General features: G+C 45.5%; 1 protein-coding gene across 1 annotated transcript in view; it reads right to left on the reverse strand.

The window, feature by feature from the left end:
- VPS36 (vacuolar protein sorting 36 homolog) overlaps positions 1-24,997 on the reverse strand; it is a 41,419-nt gene that overhangs the window by 13,739 nt on the left and 2,683 nt on the right. The window contains exons 2-6 of the mRNA XM_056562020.1: positions 22,490-22,558; positions 19,692-19,762; positions 17,491-17,605; positions 16,157-16,240; positions 9,630-9,716 (exon numbers count right to left, since the gene is read on the reverse strand). Coding sequence (XP_056417995.1) covers positions 9,630-9,716; positions 16,157-16,240; positions 17,491-17,605; positions 19,692-19,762; positions 22,490-22,558 — 426 coding nt within the window. The remainder of the gene's footprint in view (positions 1-9,629; positions 9,717-16,156; positions 16,241-17,490; positions 17,606-19,691; positions 19,763-22,489; positions 22,559-24,997) is intronic.

Raw genomic sequence — 24,997 nt, forward strand, 5'->3', positions numbered from 1 at the left:
AATTCCTGATATGGACAGAGGTGTCAGCAGAGAGCACTGTGGTCAGACTGGAAAGTAGTACACAACTTCCTCTGGAGCATACAGCAGCTGATAAGTACTGGAAGGATTAAGTTTTTTTTAATAGAAGTAAGTTACAAATTAGTTTAACTTTATGGAGCCAGTTGATTTAAAAACATTTGTTTTCCACTGCAGTACTTCTTTAAGCAATAAAATTATACATATATATATATATATATATATATATATATATATATATATATATATACACACACACACACACACATATATACAGGAACCCAGCGTTTGCTTAGGACGCCGGGTGCTGCGGGAGATCGCGGGGGTCCTAGATAAGATGTCTGGCAGCGGAGTACCCCTTTAAACAAGCATGCTGGGAGTTGTAGTTTTGCAACAGCTAGAGGCACACTGTTCGGAAAACATCGCCTTCAGCTGTTGCAAAACACTGGATTAGACCTCGCTCTTTATCTTTAAAAAGTAGCTTGTCAATGCAATTAAAACTGCAGCAAATGACAGTAATGGAGGCATCCTGGCAATAATGAGTTAATAGACATTTGCAAACCTGAGAGAGTCCAGACAGGAAAAATATGAAAGCTCCAGGAAGAGAACAAAAACTAACTATACAGTGTGAGCAGATCAGACCATTACAAATGCCAACCAGGATACTATGAACACAGAGATGGCAGAGACACAAACCTGTGCCGCTCATACTGCTCCACAATACTCATATGGGCAACACACTAAATCCCCATGACCAAAATCTACCAGCATAGCACTGTAATGCCACAGCCGTCATGACATGGCGTTCCTTCCTTCCTAGATCTGCCGCGATCAGCTGTGGGTGGTATTACAGAATAGTGGGGAACCACAGCAGCTCAGACACAAAATGGCAGACTATGTATAGATACAGAGCGGGGCCGTCAAGTGCTGAGGCGCACAGTGACTAAGAGGCGCCAACACAGAGTTCCAAACCTCAGCTGGCTGTAAAAACATGGTCTGGGTTTCCATGATGTAGCCGCTGTTGGTGTAATGGGGAATCGTCCGATACTTCTGTCTATATAGTATAGGTTAGGGTCCCAGGTGTTAGACCCCAGAGATGCGATCCTTATCATGAGCAAGTCCATGACCATCTCATTCTGGTGACAGGGGTCCACCTGATGGGGATACATGGACAGGGGTCCCCCTGATGGGGATACATGGACAGGGGTCCACCTGATGGGGATACATGGACAGGGGTCCACCTGATGGGGATACATGGACAGGGGTCCACCTGATGGGGATACATGGACAGGGGTCCACCTGATGGGGATACATGGACAGGGGTCCACCTGATGGGGATACATGGACAGGGGTCACCTGATGGGGATACATGGACAGGGGTCCCCCTGATGGGGATACATGGACAGGGGTCCCCCTGATGGGGATACATGGACAGGGGTCCCCCTGATGGGGATACATGGACAGGGGTCCACCTGATGGGGATACATGGACAGGGGTCCACCTGATGGGGATACATGGACAGGGGTCCCCCTGATGGGGATACATGGACAGGGGTCCACCTGATGGGGATACATGGACAGGGGTCCACCTGATGGGGATACATGGACAGGGGTCCACCTGATGGGGATACATGGACAGGGGTCACCTGATGGGGATACATGGACAGGGGTCCCCCTGATGGGGATACATGGACAGGGGTCCCCCTGATGGGGATACATGGACAGGGGTCCCCCTGATGGGGATACATGGACAGGGGTCCACCTGATGGGGATACATGGACAGGGGTCCACCTGATGGGGATACATGGACAGGGGTCCACCTGATGGGGATACATGGACAGGGGTCCACCTGATGGGGATACATGGACAGGGGTCCACCTGATGGGGATACATGGACAGGGGTCCACCTGATGGGGATACATGGACAGGGGTCCACCTGATGGGGATACATGGACAGGGGTCCACCTGATGGGGATACATGGACAGGGGTCCACCTGATGGGGATACATGGACAGGGGTCCACCTGATGGGGATACATGGACAGGGGTCCACCTGATGGGGATACATGGACAGGGGTCCACCTGATGGGGATACATGGACAGGGGTCCACCTGATGGGGATACATGGACAGGGGTCCACCTGATGGGGATACATGGACAGGGGTCCACCTGATGGGGATACATGGACAGGGGTCCACCTGATGGGGATACATGGACAGGGGTCCACCTGATGGGGATACATGGACAGGGGTCCACCTGATGGGGATACATGGACAGGGGTCCACCTGATGGGGATACATGGACAGGGGTCCACCTGATGGGGATACATGGACAGGGGTCCACCTGATGGGGATACATGGACAGGGGTCCCCCTGATGGGGATACATGGACAGGGGTCCCCCTGATGGGGATACATGGACAGGGGTCCCCCTGATGGGGATACATGGACAGGGGTCCACCTGATGGGGATACATGGACAGGGGTCCACCTGATGGGGATACATGGACAGGGGTCCACCTGATGGGGATACATGGACAGGGGTCCACCTGATGGGGATACATGGACAGGGGTCCACCTGATGGGGATACATGGACAGGGGTCCACCTGATGGGGATACATGGACAGGGGTCCACCTGATGGGGATACATGGACAGGGGTCCACCTGATGGGGATACATGGACAGGGGTCCACCTGATGGGGATACATGGACAGGGGTCCACCTGATGGGGATACATGGACAGGGGTCCACCTGATGGGGATACATGGACAGGGGTCCACCTGATGGGGATACATGGACAGGGGTCCACCTGATGGGGATACATGGACAGGGGTCCACCTGATGGGGATACATGGACAGGGGTCCACCTGATGGGGATACATGGACAGGGGTCCACCTGATGGGGATACATGGACAGGGGTCCACCTGATGGGGATACATGGACAGGGGTCCACCTGATGGGGATACATGGACAGGGGTCCACCTGATGGGGATACATGGACAGGGGTCCACCTGATGGGGATACATGGACAGGGGTCCACCTGATGGGGATACATGGACAGGGGTCCACCTGATGGGGATACATGGACAGGGGTCCACCTGATGGGGATACATGGACAGGGGTCCACCTGATGGGGATACATGGACAGGGGTCCACCTGATGGGGATACATGGACAGGGGTCCACCTGATGGGGATACATGGACAGGGGTCCACCTGATGGGGATACATGGACAGGGGTCCACCTGATGGGGATACATGGACAGGGGTCCACCTGATGGGGATACATGGACAGGGGTCCACCTGATGGGGATACATGGACAGGGGTCCACCTGATGGGGATACATGGACAGGGGTCCACCTGATGGGGATACATGGACAGGGGTCCACCTGATGGGGATACATGGACAGGGGCCCACCTGATGGGGATATATGGACAGGGGTCCACCTGATGGGGATTTTTGGACAGGAGTCCACCTGATGGGCATATATGGACAGGGGTCCACCTGATGGGGATATATGGACAGGGGTCCACCTGATGGGGATATATGGACAGGGGTCCACCTGATGGGGATATATGGACAGGGGTCCACCTGATGGGGATATATGGACAGGGGTCCACCTGATGGGGATATATGGACAGGGGTCCACCTGATGGGGATATATGGACAGGGGTCACCTGATGGGGATATATGGACAGGGGTCACCTGATGGGGATATATGGACAGGGGTCCACCTGATGGGGATATATGGACAGGGGTCACCTGATGGGGATATATGGACAGGGGTCACCTGATGGGGATATATGGACAGGGGTCACCTGATGGGAAGTTTCCTTTAAGTCACCCAAATGCAATCCTGACTGTACAAAACAAAAATCCACACCTTGTACATCACAAACAACAAGAAAAGTCATGTCAGGCTCCGACAACGTATAATCCCGGTATTGTGGCTCTTTTATATGTGCTGATTATTGTCTGCTCCGGATTTCATAACAATAACACCTGAATAATAGATGTTGAATAAGAAAATCCCCTGGAATGACAGAATTCACAAGTAACAGCAGCATCAAGAAAATGATGTCATCACAAAGCTTAGCTGGGGAGCATAAAAAGGAAAAACCCTCCCCAAGCAAGACTGCATTAAAGGGGTACTCCGGTGGTTAAGATTTTTGGCTATATTGCATCTTCTTTTAATGTTCATGTTTTTTGCAATTGACATGTATTATATGTTTGTGTAGCATGTGTCTTTTTTTCTTACCTGTTTGTGGGCCAGGAATTTCTGTAGTTCTGTGTTGGATCTCTTACTGTTGTCCACAACGTCGGCCATGTTAGGATTAGGCTGTGGACAAGATGTCAGGGCTTTTTTTCTCTGTTCTTTCAGAACTGCATGAGAGAAAGAAGCCACGCCCCCTCACCGCCCCCTCCTGGAGGACGCAGGTGTGCATGAGAGCAAGAAGCCAGAGCAGGGGGCGAGAGAGGACGTACACAGCTCATCTCCCCTCCCCCTGCGCTGTCTTCTGAGGACGCAGGTCTGCATGAGAGCAAGAAGCCAGAGCAGGGGGAGAGAGAGGACGTACACAGCTCCTCATCTCCCCTCCCCCTGCGCTGTCTTCTGAGGACGCAGGTCTGCATGAGAGCAAGAAGCCAGAGCAGGGGGGGAGAGAGGACGTACACAGCTCATCTCCCCTCCCCCTGCGCTGTCTTCTGAGGACGCAGGTCTGCATGAGAGCAAGAAGCCAGAGCAGGGGGAGAGAGAGGACGTACACAGCTCCTCATCTCCCCTCCCCCTGCGCTGTCTTCTGAGGACGCAGGTCTGCATGAGAGCAAGAAGCCAGAGCAGGGGGGGAGAGAGGACGTACACAGCTCATCTCCCCTCCCCCTGCGCTGTCTTCTGAGGACGCAGGTCTGCATGAGAGCAAGAAGCCAGAGCAGGGGGAGAGAGAGGACGTACACAGCTCCTCATCTCCCCTCCCCCTGCTCTGTCTTCTGAGGACGCAGGTCTGCACTGAAGACAGAGAAGATAAGTGTTATCTGAAGGGGAGGATGACAAGGTGCACGGGCTGGGGATGTATAGACGGCAGGGGGAATAAATCTCCGACTGGGGATGATTTCTATGTGTGAAGGGGGGGGGGGACTCCTGAATGACACATGCTGGGAGTTGTAGTCCCTGTTATGTGTGTGTATGCTAGTGTTTACAAACCAGTGTGCCTCCAGCTGTTGCAAAACTACAACCAGCATGCCTGGACAGACTTTGGGCATGCTGGGAGTTGTAGATTTGCAACAGCTGGAGGCACACTGGTTGGGAATCACTGTTCTAGCCTATTCAGCATACACATCTTGTTACACCAGTGTTTCCAAACTAGTGCGCCTCCAGCTGTTGTAAAACTACAACTCCCAACATGCCCTGACAGCCTTTGGGCATGCTGGGAGTTGTAGTTTTGCAACATCTGGAGGCACACAGATTGGGAAACACTGGCCTAGCCTATTCAGTATATTACAAACAAAGTGCATTGTTTCCCAACCAGGGTGTCTTCAGCTGTATCAAAACTACAACTCCCAACATGCCCGGACAGCTTTTGGCTTCTATTTAAAAATCTTAACCCTTCTATTTAAAAATCTTAACCCTTCCAGTACTTATCAGCTGCTGTATGCTCCACAGGAGGTTCTTTTCTTTTTAAATTTATTTTCTGTCTGACCACAGTGCTCTCTGCTGACACCTCTGTCTGTCTCCGGAACTGTCAAGAGCAGGATGGGTTTGCTATGGGGATTTGCTCCTACTCTGGACAGTTCCAGAAATGGACAGAGGTGTCAGCAAAGAGCACTGTGGTCAGATAGAAAATAAAATTTAAAAGAAAAGAACTTCCTGTGGAGCATACAGCAGCTGTAAGGGTTAAGATTTTTTAATAGAAGTAATTTACAAATCTGTTTAACATTCTGGCACCAGTTGATTTAAAAATAAAATATAATAATTTTTTTCACCAGAGTACCCCTTTAATACACTATACTTCATATATATAGCACTACTTCATATAAACACTCCTGATCCTGAAGTATGCCTTACATATACTGTACAGATGAATGCAATGGATTCTCTCTCATTATCAGATATTTCAGATATTTTATGATTGTATATATAGTATATATCTGCCCCTAAGGAATCAAACATTCTTCTGGGACAAGACAGAACACCTAGGATTTTTTTCTTCTCTTTTGCATCTTTAGACACAATACTGTATGGTGGCACATGGGCCTCTACAGCTCGGTAGTAAGGGCGCACTGTGCACCACCATGTGCTGCTCTATGCTGTGGCATGTTTCTAAAGCAGTTTCTTGTAGAAAAAAAGTGTAAGGAATATGTTCTTTAATATTCTATCTATATATGTAAAACCCAATGTGTAGGTGTTTGTATGTACGTGTGTGTGTGTGCGTGTATGTGTGCATGTTTGTATGTATGCATGCGTGTGTGTGTGTATGTATATGTGTGTGTATGCGTATGTATGTATGTGTGTGTGTGTATGCATGTGTGTGTATGTATGTATATGTGTGTGTGCGTGTGTGTGTATGTATGTATGTGTGTGTGCATGTATGTGTATATGTATGTATGTATGAATGCGTGTGTATGTATGTATGCATGCGTGCGTGTGTGTATGTATGTGTATATGTATGTGAATATGTACGTGTAAATGTGTATGTATGTGTATGTATGTGTGTGTGTATGTATGTGTGTATGTATGCATGTGTATATGTATGTGAAGATGTACGTGTAAATGTGTATGTATGCATATGTGTGTATGTATGCATGTATGTATGTGTGTGCGTATGTGTGTGATGTATGTATGTATGTATGTATGTATGTATGTATATGTTTGTGTGTATGTATGTGTGTATGTTCTAGCATCAAACCCAAACTGCTAAAGATATTAACATGAAACTTGTTACTTATATGAAATGTTACTTATATGTCAACAACAAACATAGGATAGGTGAATTAACCCTTACTCACTCCCATTTGCCAGGGGCGGGGTTTTTGCTTAAGTTCCATACAAGTCTATGGGAAATATATGTTACTTCATAACTTCCAAACGGCTGGAGATATTTTGAGAATACTTGGTCACATGTTACTTATATGTCCACAAAAAATATAGGATAGTTAAATTAACCCTTAACTACCCTTATTTGTGAGGGTCGGGGTTTTTGTTTAAAGTCCCATGCAAATCAACGGGAAAGGTATGTTCTCACATAACTTCCATACGGCTGGAGATATTTCATTACCCGGTACACATATTACTTATATGTCAAATAAAAATGATATGATAGTTAAATTAACCCTTATCTACACCCTTATATAAAAGATGGGTTTTTGTTTCAAGTCCCATGCAAGTATATGGGACTTCCAGTACCAAGCTCCGCTCTCCTGGTGAATGTGTAAGTCCTGCTTGCAAGCCACACCCCATCTCATAAAGACACACCCACTGTTTAAGCCCCACCCCTTTTATTATCTACCTTTTTGTGCATCGGTCTGGCTTGCAAATCACGCCCACGTCCCTTCTATTTTCAGCTTACAATATCTTAATCACAAATCAGTCCCACCTGAGGTCGTGATATGGGGGACAGGATATGAGGAGGGGATTTGGGGTCGGGATATGAGGAGGGGATTTGGGGTCGGGATATGAGGACAAAAACTTCTTCCTTTGTTGCTTTTCCTCCCCCACAAGGATAAGGTAGGAAAAACCGGGCAGCATTGGGTACTCAGCTAGTGATAAATAAATCTGTTTATGACATGGTATTCCAACTATATAACGTTTAGACTTTCATGAAAGATATTTTAGAATGTTTACAGGTTCCCCAGTCTCACCTAAGGACAAGCAAATCCTGAAATACAATTTAAATACTGAGAATGCAATTATATTTAAGAGAACGTGTCATCATTTTATGCTGCTTTAACCACGAGTCATTAGGGTGGTCCCCACTGGCTTCTCCCTGTTCCACCAGCCTTGACTAATAGACAGGGAGTGATATATCAATCAAGGCCAACAGAAAGATGCCTCTGGGGACCGCCATGATGACTCATGGTTCAGGCAGCATGAAAGTAATGACAGGTTCCCTTTAAACATACAAACTAGAATATATATCTATTGTATACTGTGAAAAATGCAGAACACTCAAAGCAAGACATCTGACACACTGTTTGATTCAATTTTTTGTATATTTCTATGGAGCCTTTTGCTTACTCCAGACTAGAGACACGTAGGGGGGGCACTTTGCAGTGATCAAAATATAAAGAACATGTATATTGGATGAAGCCTTCATCACAGACATTTTGCTGATTCTTCCCATCACTGCTTCAGGTGAATGAGGCTCCTTTAGGCAGGACATGTGAGTGTCTAATCGGTAGCAGTCTAGCCGCAGATATCCCCAACAATCACAAGAAAGTGGTCCCCAAGCCCCTTTATTTACAGTAGAGGTCAAACGTGTACAATGCAAATCCCATAGAGGTAAAGGGAGCAGCAATGTGCCTGTCCGACCAACCCCCATTTAAACAGAGGGGTACTGGACCTCCATTTTTATGGCTGGTCTCAGTGGTCGGACGCCTACCAGATATTGGGTCCTGTTGGTGGGGAAATCCGCCCTTTAGCTTCTTCCTATCTAAGTTGCCTTTATTGACAGGTCTCTTACTACAAGCATAGAGAGATCTTTCATTCAAGGCGAGCCAGAAAAGCCATAGAGAAGTCATCAAGCCAACCCTGTGCCGGTAGTATATTGCTATAAGGAAGCTGGTCAGTATTTCACACTGTCCATGGTTAAATCTGTCAGCTCTATGTCAAGCAGGTCAGACCGATCTGCAGCATGCCCCACTCCTGCTTGCCTCATTGTCTTACAGGGCTTGGCTTCCAGCACTGAGCCTCGTGCATCAATAAAACTAGGAAGGGAGGATCGGCACAACCTTCTTGAGCTCTTAGCTTGAGACAGTACTGGCAGATTCCCTTTAAAGGGGTACTCCACCCCTAGACATCTTATCCCATATCCAAAGGATAGGGGATAAGATGTCTGATTGCAGGGGTCCCACCACTGGGGACCCCTGCGATCTCCGTGCTGCACTTAGAGCTTTGGGTTCAGCGCTGGAGGCTCGTGACTTCACCGCCACACCCTGCCCGTGACATCACAGCCACGCCCCCTCTACCGTCTGTGGCGTCATGAGCCTCTGCGCTGCATCGCCAGTCATCCGGCACGGAGCGAAGTTCGCTCCGTACACCGGTTGTCTGGGGTGCCGCAGCTGAGATCCCCAGTGATCAGACATCTTATCCTTTGGATAGGGGATAAGATGTCTAGGGGCGGAGTATTCCTTTAAGGTAGGATGACTTTGCTGACAGGTTCCCTTCATAGGCTCATATATATGGTGCATAATAGGCTGTATTATACCATGTAAATAAAAACACACTACCGAATGAATAGAAGTTGGCTCAACTGCAAGAAAATAGGATGTGCCTGACCAAAAAAAGTTTGAACAGGACAATGATCTTAGGATTTTGCTCTTGCTTATACCAATGGTTCACCGGAAACCAGCAGAACAGCAACGTAGGAGACAATGACCTCAAACACGGGCAGAGTTCCACTAACCTCGGAAATGTTTTTGTCAGTCTCTTTTCTTTTTTCTTCCAGCTTCCTCTCGATGCCTACAATCCCGACAGCTTTTATTCTCCCTGCCTTTGTATGGGGAAAAAAAATAATAATAATCAAAATGAAAGAGGAAGGAAGCGTAAAAAGTTCTCACCAAGTAAATGATTTTTATGAAAGAAATCATTATACTCCGCAGGATGTTAAGTGTAAATGTGCATTTATCAGAGGCTGGAGTATTGTACGAAGACCTGGCCAAAGTGATATCCGCTCTTACAGCCCAAGACTTTATTTATCCCTACTAAGATTTCACAATGAATTAAAACATTCCTCACATAAATTCAAAATGCTTCACTGTTTCCTGCTACTCCCAACGTAAAGCTTTATTGATTCAAGGGGTTATCCAGAATAAGAAACCAGACCTAATAACTTTAAAAAACAGCACCACACATGTTCTCAGGTTGCATATGGTATTGCAGGTCAGTTCAACTGAGGTAAATGGACTCAAGATGTAATACCACACACAACCTGAGGAGAGGTGAAGTGCTGTTTTTTTTTTTTTTAAGAAATCAGCTTTGCTTTTTTAATCCTACATTACATCTTTAAATGGGTACTCCGGTGGAAAACCCCTTTTTTATTTTTTTTATTTTTTATTTTTTTAAATCAACTGGTGCCAGAAAGTTAAACAGTTTGTAAAATAAAAAATTCTAAATCCTTCTTCCAGTACTTATTAGTGGCTGTATACTACAGAGGAAATTCTTTTCTTTTTGGATTTCTTTCCAGTCTGACCACGGTGCTCTCTGCTGACACCTCTGTCCATGTCAGGAACTGTCCAGAGCAGGAGAGGTTTGCTATGGGCATTTTCTCCTTCCCTGGACAGTTCCTGACATGGACAGAGGTGTCAGCAGAGAGCACTGTGGTCGTGACAGAAAAGAAATCCTAAAAGAAAAGAATTTCCTCTGTAGTATACAGCCGCTAATTACTAAGTACTGGAAGGATTAAGAATTTTTAATAGAAGTAATTTACAAATCTGTTTAACTTTCTAGCACCAGTTAAAAAAAAAAAAAAAAAAAAAATTCCACCGGAGTACCTTTAACCCCTTAAGGACTTAAGCCGTTTTCGTTTTTTCCTCCTCGCCTTCAAAAAATCATAACACTTTTATATTTTCATCCACAGACTAGTATGAGGGCTCGTTTTCTGCGCAGTGATCTGTACTTTTTATTGATACCATATTTGCTTATATAAAACTTTTAATACTTTATTAATTTTTTGGGGAATAAAATGTTATAAAAAAGCAGCTATTTTGGACTTTTTTTTTTTTTTTACATTCATGCCGTTCACCGTACGGCATCATTAACATTTTCTTTTAATAGTTGGGATATTTACGCACGCGGCAATACCAAATATGTATAGAAGAAAAAAAATTTTTTCTTTTTTACTCTTTTTGGGGGTGAAATAGGGAAAATGTTTTTCAAATTTTTTTTTTACTTTCATTTTTACACTTTAATAGTCCCCATAGGGGACTATTTATAGCAATCATTCGATTGCTAATACTGTTCAGTGCTATGCATAGGACATAGCACTGATCAGTATTATCGGTCATCTTCTGCTCTGGTCTGCTCGATCTCAGGCAGCGGAGGCAGGTGAGGGGACCTCCGGCTGCCATGCTGGATGATCGGATTGCCGAAGCAGCGCTGCGGGTGATCCGATCATCCATTCAAAGTACCGCACTGCCGCAGATGCCATGATCTGTATTGATCACGGCATCAGAGTAGTAAATGGCGGACATCCACGCAATCGCAGATGTCCGCCATTACGGGCAGGTCCCTGGCTGCTATCAGCAGCCGGGACCTGCCGCGCATGACGCGAGCATCGCTCCGATGCTCGTGGTTATGCATAGGACGTAAATATACATCCTGGTGTGTTAAGTACCAGCTCACCAGGACGCACATTTATGTCCTGCGTCGTTAAGGGGTTAAGACCCTTTTTTTTTTTTCTCTAAATAATATCCACATTTTAAAAACAGTTCTTTTGTTTTTGTTTTTTACAAGGATTTGGTTTTTTTTGTATAATGATTCGTGGTTTTTTACAGGAACAATTTGTAGTTTTTATTTGGGTACCTACTACTTTTTTATATCTTTTTTCATGGCATGAATCAGCAGTTTTGATATTTGGGACAAATGTGTTCATTCTACAGTACAGGTTGCTACGTATGAGGGTTTTGTAAAGAGGAAAGGGTCTTTCTAAAACCTTCTTTGAACACACACACACACACACACACACACTATATGTATGTGTGTATATGTGTTAAGGATCGACCAAGGTGAGGCATTAAAGGAGAACTCCAGACCATAAAAATTGTCCCCCATAGTGCCGGCAGTAAAAAAATAAAATAAAGATGTACATACCTTCCTCCGCTCCCCCGGGGCCTCCGGTAACCGGCTCCGGTCTCCGCCGCAATCCACTTCCTGGTTGCCGGTGGTCGGATGAATCAGCCAATCACCAGCCGCAGCGCAGTCCGACTCGGCCGGCGATAGGCTGAGCGGCAGTGTGACTTTTTCGGCCCCGGCCGCAGGTGCCGGTGTTGTGAAGAATTTTGTGTCCTGAAGCGTTTTCACACTGCCGCTCAGCCTATCACTGGCCGAGTCGGACTGCGCTGCGGCTGGTGATTGGCTGATTCATCCGACCACCGGCAACCAGGAAGTGGATTGCGGTGGAGACTGGAGCCGGTTACCGGAGGAAGGTATGTACATCTTTATTTTTTTTTACTGCCGGCACTATGGGGGACAATTTTTATGGTCTGGAATTCTCCTTTAACCCCTTAAGGACTCAGGGTTTTTCCGTTTTTGCACTTTCGTTTTTTCCTCCTTACCTTTAAAAAATCATAACCCTTTCAATTTTCAACCTAAAAATCCATATTATGGCTTATTTTTTGCGTCGCCAATTCTACTTTGCAGTGACATTAGTCATTTTACCCAAAAATGCACGGCGAAACGAAAAAAAAAATCATTGTGCGACAAAATCGAAAAAAAACGCCATTTTGTAACTTTTGGGGGCTTCCATTTCTACGCAGTGCATATTTCGGTAAAAATTACACCTTATCATTATTCTGTAGGTCCATACGGTTAAAATGATACCCTACTTATATAGGTTTGATTTTGTCGCACTTCTGGAAAAAATCATAACTACATGCAGGAAAATTTATACGTTTAAAAATGTCATCTTCTGACCCCTATAACTTTTTTATTTTTCCATGTACGGGGCGGTATGAGGACTCATTTTTTGCGCCGTGATCTGAAGTTTTTATTGGTATGATTTTTGTTTTGATCTGACTTTTTGATCACTTTTTATTCATTTTTTAATGTTATAAAAAGTTACCAAAATACGCTTTTTTGGACTTTGGAATTTTTTTGCGCGTACGCCATTGACCGTACGGCTTAATTAATGATATATTTTTATAGTTCGAACATTTACGCACGCGGCGATACCACATATGTTTATTTTTATTTTTTTTTACACTGTTTTATTTTTCTTATGGGAAAAGGGGGGTGATTCAAACTTTTATTAGGGAAGGGGTTAAATGACCTTTATTAACACTTTTTTTTTACTTTTTTTTTGCAGTGTTATAGGTCCCATAGGGACCTATAACACTGCACACACTGATCTCTCATCCTGATCACAGGCGTGTATTAACACGCCTATGATCAGCATTATCGACGCTTGACTGCTCCTGCCTGGATCTCAGGCACGGAGCAGTCATTCGTCGATCGGACACCGAGGAGGCAGGTAAGAGCCCTCCCGGTGTCCGGTCAGCTGTTTGGGACGCCACGATTTCACCGCGGCGGTCCCGAACAGCCCGACTGAGCAGCCGGGATACTTTCAGTTTCACTTTAGAAGCGGCGGTCAGCTTTGACCGCCGCTTCTAAAGGGTTAATACCGCACATCGCCGCGATCGGCGATGTGTGGTATTAGCCGCGGGTCCCGGCCGTTGATTAGCGCCGGGACCCACGCGATATGATGTGGGATCGCGGCGCGATCCCGCTTCATATCGCGGGAGCCGGCGCAGGACGTAAATATACGTCCTGCGTCGTTAAGGGGTTAATGCCTCACCTCGGTCGATCCTTAACATATGTATGTGTGTGAATATAATATAATATTAAATAATATAAAATAAAAATAATATTATAATAATAATAATAATAAATATATATATACACACACACACACACACACACACACAGTAACCCCCCCGACATGCGATGGCCCCGACATATGATCAAATCGACATACGATGGCCTCTCAGAGGCCACCGCATGTCCATGTCAGCATTGATATACGATGCTTTTATATGTCGGGGCCATCGCATTAACTGCTATCCGGCAGCGCAAAATGCTTAAGCTGCTGTCGGATAGCAGTTTAAGCATCCCAGACAGGTTCACTTACCTATCCCCGCTTCTCCGGGTCCACTTCTCGATCCTCTGGCGTCTTCTGCATCTTCTCCAGGGTCAGGGCCTCTCTTTCCGGCGTTGTTATTATGTCGCTACGCACGCCGTCCCGGTGCAACAACGTAATAACGTCACCAGAAAGCGAAGCCCGGACACCGAAAAAGATGCGGAAGAAGCCGGAGGATCCCAAAGAAGACGCCGGAGCAGCGGGACAGCATCGGGAGCACCTGAGACAGCATCGGGAGCGGTGAGGACGCGGTCCGGACCGGCGGGGACAGGTGAGCATTAAATGCACTTTTTACATTGCAACGATGGTCGTTTGGAACGAATTACCATCGTATGTTGAGGGACCACTGTAGATAGAAAGAGATATATATCTATATATCCCTTTGGCACCCTGCAATTACACCGTAGAGCAGTGTTTCCCAACCAGGATGTCTCCGGCTGTTGCAAAACTACAACTCCCAGCATTGCTGGGAGTTGTAGTTTTGAAACAGCTAGAGGCACCCTGGTTGGGAAACACTGCCGTAGGGGGTTAGCAATGACCATGGCATATAAGCAGTTAATGGTAACAGCGCTGTGTTATCTGTATGTTACTGCTGACACCTGCTGCTGATGGCGTGGGCTTAGGAGGTGACTCTAAACCACCACCGCAATTGTATGGTGCTGTGTGGAAAAGGGTTAATTTTGCATTTTAGGAAGCAAAGGCGTCAATATCCCTTAATCCAGGCAGTTCAAAGAAATGGAAGAAAAATGAATATTTCTTATTTCTTGGGATTTAATGAGGAAGATCAATCACAGATAAATATGACAAGCCAACTATGTGCAGCCTCAGGCACATTGACTATCCATGAAGAATATGAATACAGATGCAGAAAGGAGACTCGGCATTCTACCGTGAGCAGAAAATCTGCTTAGTTATGTAACTTTACAAGAGCAGTGGGTGTAACACTGTGGGGGAGATTTATCAAAACCTGTCCAGAGGGAACGTTGCCGAGTTGCCCATAGCAACCAATCAGCTCACTTCTTTCATTATTAACAAGGCCTCTGCAAAATGAAAGAAGCGATCTGATTGGTTGCTATGGGCAACTGGGCAACTTTTCTTTTGCACAGGTTTTGATAAATCTCCCCCTGTATGTTTACATAGGTAAACTATGGGGGGGGGGGGGGTGGAGATATGGGGGTACATCCCTGAAGCTACTATTAACTTCAATAGAAGCTTTAGAGTGATTGGGTAAGGGGTTATTGACAGTGAGGCCATGAGGTTGTTGATGCAGAAACCAGTGCAGTTCCCACATCAAAAACCACATGTATTTTGTCCTTGTGAACGTAACCCAAGAAAGATGGGTGTTAACCCACATAGAACCCGTAACTCTAATCTTCGACAGGGTTTTTAAAGAGAACCTCTCATGATCTTGTTACATTTTATAATCCTCCCAGTTCACTGCCCCCATCATGATAAACCACCCCCTGCCTTTATTTTTTATTATTTTTTAGTTTTCTACCTTGATATTGCTCTGTGTTTTCTGCTCAGTCTCAGTCAGATTCACAGACTGGGAAGGGGTGTTCCCCAGCAGGCGTGACATCATCTGAAGCCATACAGGGGAGAACTTCCTCCCTCATTCTGCTACACACAGCCCAGAACAGTTCAGTGTGAGATGAGCTATGACTGGCTAAGGCTGCAAACACCCCTCAGCACTCCAGACTGCATTTCCTGATTTTGGACTTCTGCCAGGCCAGCAGGAGACCAAAGTCTGTGCAAGACATGGGAGAAATGTGCTCTGGCTCTGGACAAGTAGGGAGACACTTAGTGGCATCTTTTTTAAACACAAATAAAACATGGAAAACTTCATTTTTTAAGCAAAGTACATTAGAAAGATTTTTTATTTACCATAAGGAGTACAATAGCAAAAATGAGTTTTAATGACAGTGCCAAATTAAAAGCTTGGGGACAACAAATAAGTAAAAATGCTTATGCCTATAAAGAATAAGATATCAAGGACATATATGCGTGTAATCTACATATCATAGGCTCAGGCCAAGGCAACCATAAACAGAAGCATGTATACCGGCTATTATTCTCACCTGAGGACCTTTTCTCATCTGAATAGCGGGTGATTCCCTCTCCCACCTCTTCTGTGTCAGCTCCTCAGACAATCGTCGATTAAACTGCACCCAAGCACATAGAACAAGTCATGTGTTTGCCAACAACTTTAGGGGCTACTTAAATATAATTGATTTGTGAATTTTTGCCGAATGTCCAGAATAATACAAAATAAATTAAAAAAAATGCATATTCATTAAAACGTCTGCGATTCTCAAAGAAGTCTGTACTTCCAGTTACTATAAAGTAAATCACAAGTTGCCGAGTTCACCATTAAAGGGATACTCTGGTGGAAAACAATTCTTTTCAAATCAACTGGTGCCAGAAAGTTAAACAGATTTGTAAATTACTTCTGTTAAAAAATCTTAATCCTTCCAGTGCTTATCAGCTGCTGTATGCTCCAGAGGAAGTTGTGTTGTTTTTTTTCTGTCTGACCAACGTACTCTCTGTTGACACCTCTGTCCATATCAGGAACTGTCCAGAGCAGGAGAGGTTTGCTATGGGGATTTGCTCCTACTCTGGACAGTACCTGACATGGACAGAGGTGTCATAGAGAGCACAGTGGTCAGACTGAAAAAAACAACTCAACTTACTCTGGAACATACAGCAGCTGATAAGTACTGGAAGGATTAAGATTTTTGTAATAGAAGTAAATTACAAATCTGCTTAACTTTCTGGAGCCAGTATATATGAAAAAAAAAATTAATTTTCCACCAGAGTACCCCTCTAAAGGGGATATCCAGCATTTGAAAAATATATTTACTTCTTTCCAAAAACAGCACCACACCTTTCCTCAGGTTGTGTGTGGTATAACAACTCAGGTACATTCACTTCAGAAGTGACCGTTTCTGGAAGATATGTTTTCCTATCTCTGAATAACCGTAAACAGATTAATAAGGTCACTGAAAAGGGTTTTACCACTAAAAGCAATTAACATCTATCCAAACGATAGGTGATAAAAGTGTGATTGCTGGGGGTCCAACCACCGGATCATCCACAAGAACAGAGTTTCCCTCATAAATGGAGATGCAGTGTGTTTGTGTGATCGCCGCTTTATTCATAGACATGGAACTGGCTGAAATACGCGAGCGAGATCTCAGTCAGTCTCACAGCAATGAATGAAGCAATAATAGTGCAAGCGCATGGCATCTCCATTCACGACAGAACTCTGGATCCTCCATTATTAGATATCGTGGGGGTCCCGGCAGTCGGTCCTACAGTGATCACAGATTTATCCCTAATCACGTGGATAAGTGATAAATACTAAAGTAAATTGTAATTAATAAAGGTTATTAAAGGCCCAATGGCCACTTACCTCAATTTGACCATGTTCTCTAAAAGACAACTTGACATATGAGTAGCGGCTGGTTTGGTATGGTCCAGGTTCCTTGTTCGGAGATGCAGAGTAAAGATGGACAACAATTTTGGCACTATAAAGAAAGCCGATTATAATAGTTTACTACCATGGCAAGTATTTAGGAGCCACTGCTTTACATACATCTCTTCTATTCCCTACATCCACATTGATTTCTGTGCACATACAGAGGTGAACATGTCATATCTGCAACCAATGGCAGTCACCCAGGGACCCACCTTCATCTAGTTGCAAAAGGCATTCCAGCCAGTGGGATCGAGATAAAGCAAACTTTATTATTGTAGTATAAAATCCCTACATCCAGCAACTAGATGTAACATGAGCACCAGATCTGACACGTTTCGTACACATGGAACTTAGTCATAGATCTATGACTAAGGTGCATGTGACCAAAACGCGTCAGATCCGATGATCATGTTACCTTTAGTTGCTGGATGTAGGGATATTATACTACAATAATAAAGTTTAAGTTTTATCTCGATTCCCCCCGGCTGGAATATTGGCTTCTTGTAACTGGTGTTCATTTGGCTTCATAACAAGCTATTCGTGCTGGACGGTGCATCTAGAATAAGAGGTGAGAGCTGGCTGTGGTGTGCAATTGCACATTCTTGGACTTGCAGCACCTTCACTATCTACTATCCACTAATAATCGGATAACATCATGGCTCACAACTACTGGTGGGTTGTTAAAGGGGTTCTTCCCTGCCCCAGCATTTGGAATATTTTGTTCCGAACGCTGGGTGCGGGCGTCGTGACGTCATGGCCACCCCCCTCATGACATCACATCCCCGCCCCCTCAATTCAAGTATATGGGAGGGGGCGTGGCGGCAGCCACGCCCCCTCCCATATACTTGCATTGAGGGGGCATGGATGTGATGTCATGAGGGGCGTGGCCATGACAAGGGGGAGACGGACCTCCCATAGACTTGCATTGAGGGGGTGGGGTGTGACGTCACACGGGGCGGAGTTATGATGTCACGAAGTATCCAGCCTTGCCGGTGTGAGGTGGAAGCCGTACAGGTGGGTGCAGCAGCCGAGATCCAGGGGGTCCCCAGCAGCGGGACCCAGGCGATCTGACATCTTATCCCCTATCCTTTGGATAGGGGATAAGATGTCTAGGGGTGCGGAGTACCCCATTAAAATCTTTTTTGGGAAACTCATCCCTGGGCCGGATGGGTTCCCGTTTGAAATTTACAGGAAGCTGGGACATTGTGACATTGCAGAGTAGCCGTGATGTAAGAGTGTACTGCGCATGTTGTGGCAACAGCTGAAGGCACAAAATGGGTCGGGTCACCGGCGGATCCGCATCGTGAAATGCGCTGTGGATCTGTTACGTGTGACCCTACCCTAAAAAGGGAAAATATAGCTTAAGGCTTTTATCACCCATTCACTGTGACCCCACCAAAGGGTGGGACATGGGACCCTGGTGCCCACCCCTGCCAGGCACACAATTTGAGAGGAGAGATCGAAAGGACAGTTGAGCATGTACTCTGCCTCCCCTTAAAAAGGGGGACTCCAGCATTTAACACAGTTTGAGACCCCGGACAGGGCAGGGGTCTCAAACTGTGGCCATCCAGATGTTGCAAAACTTTATCTCCCAGCATGCTGGGAGATAAAGTTTTGAAATATATGGAGGGACAAAGTTAGAGCCCCCTGGGATAGGGGATAAGCGTCTGATTGCAGGAGATAGGTACAACGTCCTTGAATCTCTGGTGCTCCCATAGAGAATGCATGGAATGGGTACTGACCCCACGATCCATGCAGCAGGGGAGATTTGGGGCTCTCTTTTAGAGATCTACTCCATTATAGACCAATATATTGAGGGTTAATCCAAACAATTCACCAAAAGACCACCGCAGTGGTCCACTAATACCCTAATTTCCTATATATTAAAAAGGTAAATCTTTATTAATTTCCCACAACAAAAAGGATTAAAAAGTCAGCGCGTCTCTCTTCCCATGTAGTATAATGTCCTTTGGTGCTATTCGGACTCAACTGTAAAGCACTGATACTGTCAAGCACCTGCAGTGTTCTTGCAGATAGGGAAGGACTAACGCTGTTTTAAAACCAACTCGCGGCCCCCCCAACTCCAAGTTTGTGCATTTTGCTAGTGTCTCTTCATATTACTATGCAATATTTACCTTTTCCCAATTCCCCCCGCTTGTTCTTCTGAGAAAACAATCTGAGATAGTGGAATTCCAATACAGAAATCCTGCAGATAAAAGGATTAAAAGTATTAAAATTGAAATACATTCTAAAATACAAAGAAAAAAAGTGTTGTTATGTGTAACCAAGGGAACATCTGAATATTCACGGTAGGTATTTTTCTGCGTATTTTGCTGTGAATTTTCTGCAGCTGATTTTGCTACCCATTGACTTCACTAGGTAGATACATACGCAGTAAAAATATGCAACAAAATTCAGCACGTGTATTTCCATCTGGGACATTTATGGCTTGGAATCTCAACCCCATGCCCATAAGACATCCAAGGCAGACGTACACAACATAGACACAACGGGGGAGATTTATCAAAATCTGTGCAGAGGGAAAGCAGCCCAGTTATTCATAACAACCAATCAGATCGCTACTTTCACTTTGAAAAGGCCTCTGAAAAATGAAAGAAGCGATCTGATTGGTTGCTATAGGCAACTGGTCAACATTTCCTTCACACAGGTTTTGATAACTCTCCCCCTATGAGTCAATATGAAAAAATACTACCTAGCAAATAATAAGAACGTAGAAGAAAGGGCACTAACCATATTTAATGTCTTCAATTCTTTCCTTATGGACATTGGAGCTGCAGGATGGTGAGGACAGACGTTCACAGGGCGCTCAGAGGCTACACCGATTTTATGCGTAATGACGCACTACTTGCGGCCTGCAGAAGTGCATCATTGCGCATGAAACGGTCGTAGACTCTGAGCGCCCTGTGAACGTCTGTCCTCGCCATCCCGCAGCTCCGATGTCCGTAAGGAAATAATTGAAGACATTAGATATGGTTAGTGCCCTTTACAGGGCCAGATCATCATTGGCGCTCATGGATTGCCTGCTCCGGGCCCCGTGCCCGCAGGGGGCCCCCGTCACATTCGGGACATCCCTGTGTCCCGAAAAATCTTTTCAGGACACAAGGATGTTACCTCTCTGCCGCCCCGCGTTAACTTTAAAAACGCAGGGGCTGCAGGGAGGTAGCACACGCAGGGACGTCACTGACATCCCGGGCGTGCGCCCATAGTAACACAGAGTGGAGCGGAGCAGTGAGGAGGACACGCGCACATGGTAAGTATCCAGCACGTCATCTTCAGTGTTCCGACCACCGCTCCCGGGACCTACTGCTATGGCCCATAGGCCATAGCAGTAGATCGTGACTCTGGACCAGAGGTCGGAACACTGAAGTGGGGCAATAAACAGGCATACAGCCTCCAGCCATACACTGTATATGACTGAAGGTTGTATGTCTGTGGGGGGAATTGTACTGCACCTAATGTTGGGGGAACTATACTGCCACCTAATGTGGGGGAACTGTACTGCACCTAATGTGGGGGAACTGTACTGCACCTAATGTGGGGGAACTGTACTGCACCTAATGTGGGGGAACTATACTGCACCTAATGTGGGGGAACTATACTGCACCTAATGTGGGGGAACTATACTGCACCTAATGTGGGGGAACTATACTGCCAACCTAATGTGGGGAACTATACTGCACCTAATGTGGGGAACTGTACTGCACCTAATGTGGGGAACTGTACTGCACCTAATGTGGGGGGGGGGGGGGGGACTACACTGCACCTAATGTGGGGAACTGTACTGCACCTAATGTGGGGGGGGGGGAACTACACTGCACCTAATGTGGGGGGGGGGACACTACACTGCACCTAATGTGGGGGAATTACAACCTAATGCGGGGGAACTGTACAGCCAACCTAATGTGGGGGGGGGGGGGGGAACTACACTGCACCTAATGTGGGGGGAACTACAACCTAATGCGGGGGAACTGTACTGCACCTAATGTGGGGGGGGGGACTACACTGCACCTAATGTGGGGAACTGTACTGCACCTAATGTGGGGGGGGGGGGAACTACACCACCTAATGTGGGGAACTGTACTGCACCTAATGTGGGGGGGGGGGGGAACTACACTGCACCTAATGTGGGGAACTGTACTGCACCTAATGTGGGGGGGGGGGGACTACACTGCACCTAATGTGGGGAACTGTACTGCACCTAATGTGGGGGGGGGGGGGGGGACTACACTGCACCTAATGTGGGGGAACTACAACCTAATGAGGGGGAACTGTACAGCCAACCTAATGTGGGGGAACTGTTGGGGGAGCCATCATAATGAAGTGCTCCGTCTTCCAGGCAGCCTTAATCTGGCCCTGGCCCTTTATGCTATGTTTTCATTATTTGCTAGCCACAGGATGCCATTAACCTGAGAGCGGGCAAAAGGATGCCTTTTCGGCCTCTCCCAGACTGGTATACATCAATGTAGCTTCTCTGACATGCAGAGGCATCCCACATAAAAAGTATACTGTGATGTCTACGGGTGATGTTTTTACCACAGTATGCCCACGCAATGGCATACATTAGAGCTGAAGGCTGTCCGGGCATGATGGAAGTTGGAACAGTGTTTCCCAACTAGGGTGCCTCCAGCTGTTGCAAAACTACAACTCCCAGCATGCCCGGACAGCCAACGGCTGTCTGGGCATGCTGGGAGTTGTAGCTTTGTAACAGCTGGAGGCACCCTGGTTGGAAAGCACTGCGGTGGAGAGTCACAGGTTGGGGAATACTGCTTTTTCATGTACGTTTTGCTATGATCGTAGAGGGAAATAACTGGCCATGGGCAGCACTATAAGAAGCAGGTCTGACCCCCCCCCCCCAAAAAAAAAAAAAAACTCCTTCAAAACCACTAAAAACATAGTAAATGGTGGAACTCACATGATTCTTCTGGTCTCGCCACATAAGCCTGTGGGTTGTCAGGAGAAGTGTGCCCGACTCAAACTTGCTCTGGTGAAAAAAAAATAAACAAAATTAAAAAAAATGTATCTTGATCCATAGGGAAGCAAATACTGATCTAGATGTAGTACACTAGACAAGTAACAAGTGGTTAAAAAAAAAAAAGAGAAATGTCCTCCACAGTGTAAAGCCCTGACTTGGTGTCTCCAACCTGCACAGCTGTATAGAAGAGCACAGAAGGCCGCGCTTCACTATACAGCAAAGACAATGCGCTGAGACATACAAGCCCGACTTACGCCAAAACCAGTGGATTTATCTTTCTGCATATGTTCGATACATAGGACCCTAGTCACCAGAAGTGTCAAAAAGAGACTGTTGCAAATACTGCCATCTAGAGGACTTGCCATGTGAGGCTGGGTTCACACTACGTTTTTGCCATACTGTTTTCAATCAGTTTTTCTAAAGAAAACCTTATGGCAAAAAAAACTTATTGCACAGTATGGGAAAAAGTAAACCGTATGAGTTTTTAAACCGCATACCATTTTTAAAAGTGCATACAGTTCCGTCCATTTTTATTAAAAATAAACCCATAAGTTTTTGAAAATGTTGTCCATTTTTCATGGGAGGGGTGTTGGGTGGGGACTTTAGGATGCAAATGCCCATGTGCAAAGTAAAAACCGTATACAGTTTCCCGTATGGAACCGTATACATGTGCGTTTCCCATTGACGTCCATGTTAAAAAAAAAAAAAACGTATGCGGTTGCAGTAGGGTTTTTAAACCGGAGTCAAAACCGTTGTTGACCACGTTTTTGTCTCCGGTTTAAAAACCGTACTGCAACCGCATACGTTTTTTTAAACATGGATGTCAATGGGAAACGCACATGTATACGGTTCCATACGGGAAACCATATACGGTTTGTTTTTACTTTGCACATGCTCATTTTTATCCTAAAGTCCCCACCCAACACCCCTCCCATTCAAAATGGAATCTTCAAAAACGTATGGGTCTATTTTTAATAAAAATGCACGGAACTGAACGCACTTTTAAAAACAGTATACGATTTTAAAACGCATACGGTTTACTTTTTCCCATACTGTTCCATCCGTTTTTTTGCCATATGGTTTTCTTTAGAAAAACTGATTGAAAACAGTATGGCAAAAACGTGATGTGAACCCAGCCTAACAACGCCACCTCTTCCAGGTTTGTGGAACTACAAGTCCCAGCACATCACATGCTTAGTGCATGCACAGAATGGGCAACGCTCGGCTGTGATAACGGCTCTAACTACTTGGTACAGTCTGCAAGAAATAATGGGGGAGATTTATCAAAACCTGTCCGGAGGAAAAGTTGCTGAGTTGCCCATAGCAACCAATCAGATCGCTTCTTTCATTTTTCAGAGGCCTTTTCAAAAGTGAAAGAAGTGATCTGATTGGTTGCTACATGTTTGAGTATTAATTACTGAAAAATAACATAAGTGTATGCTGAGCTTCTACAGCCAGGCTCCTGCTATTATGGTTGGGATCTGAGCCGTATTACTATTTTATTTATTTATTTTAATTATCTGTTATCCACAGGAGAAGGGGAAAGGAACTATCCAGTGAACATTCCAGAAGTGTACTTGTCTTTGTTGGTAAGTCCTATAGACCAGTGTTTCCCAACCAGGGTGCCTCCTGCTGTGGCAAAACTACAACTCCCAGCATGCCCGGACACGGCGGTCAGATTTGATCGCCGCGTCTGAAGGGTTAATGATGTCTAGGGGCGGAGTACCCCTTTAATGGTACCATGTTTTTTCCACTTATTGATCACTTTTTATTTATCTTTATCTGGTATATGAAGTTTCCAAAAAAAAACAGCAATTCTGGACTCTAACGATATGTTTTAATAGTTTGGACCTTATTTTATTTTTTTTTTAAATTAAAAAAGTAGGAAAAGGGGGGGGCGGTGATGTCCTGTATTAGCCGCGGGTCCCGGCCGTTGATGGCCGCAGGGACCGCCGCAATAGGTGTGTATTCGCCGTATAAGACGCACCAACTTTTTCCCCCCAGTTTTGGGGAAGAAAAAGTGCATCTTATACGGCGAAAAATACGGTAGTTTAGAAACTATGGTTTGATAACAGGTACTCTTTAAAGTCCATCACAGGATCTAAAAGATCTGTGGGTTGACTGGGACCTCCGAAGTGCAATTGCAGGGTCCCGATCAACTAAGATGGGGCTGGAGGTCCTTCACCTGTATCCGTGCTGCTCGGTGAATCTCTTTCTATACAGTCTGGCTCAGGCAGGCTGTCCAAAAAAAAAAAAAAAGGGAAAGATAACACTGATCAATGCTATTGCTAAAGCACAGCATTGAACAGTGTTTCCAATCAAAAGATTGCATGTAATAGTCCTTTATGGAGACTAAACAAAAAAAAGTTAAATAAAAATAAAAAGCGTTAATAAATGTGAATTAACTCCTTCCCTAATAAGTTTGAATCACCGCCCCCCTTTTCCCAC

The sequence above is a fragment of the Hyla sarda genome, chromosome 2 (assembly GCF_029499605.1).
Source record: "Hyla sarda isolate aHylSar1 chromosome 2, aHylSar1.hap1, whole genome shotgun sequence".
NCBI lineage: Eukaryota > Metazoa > Chordata > Amphibia > Anura > Hylidae > Hyla > Hyla sarda.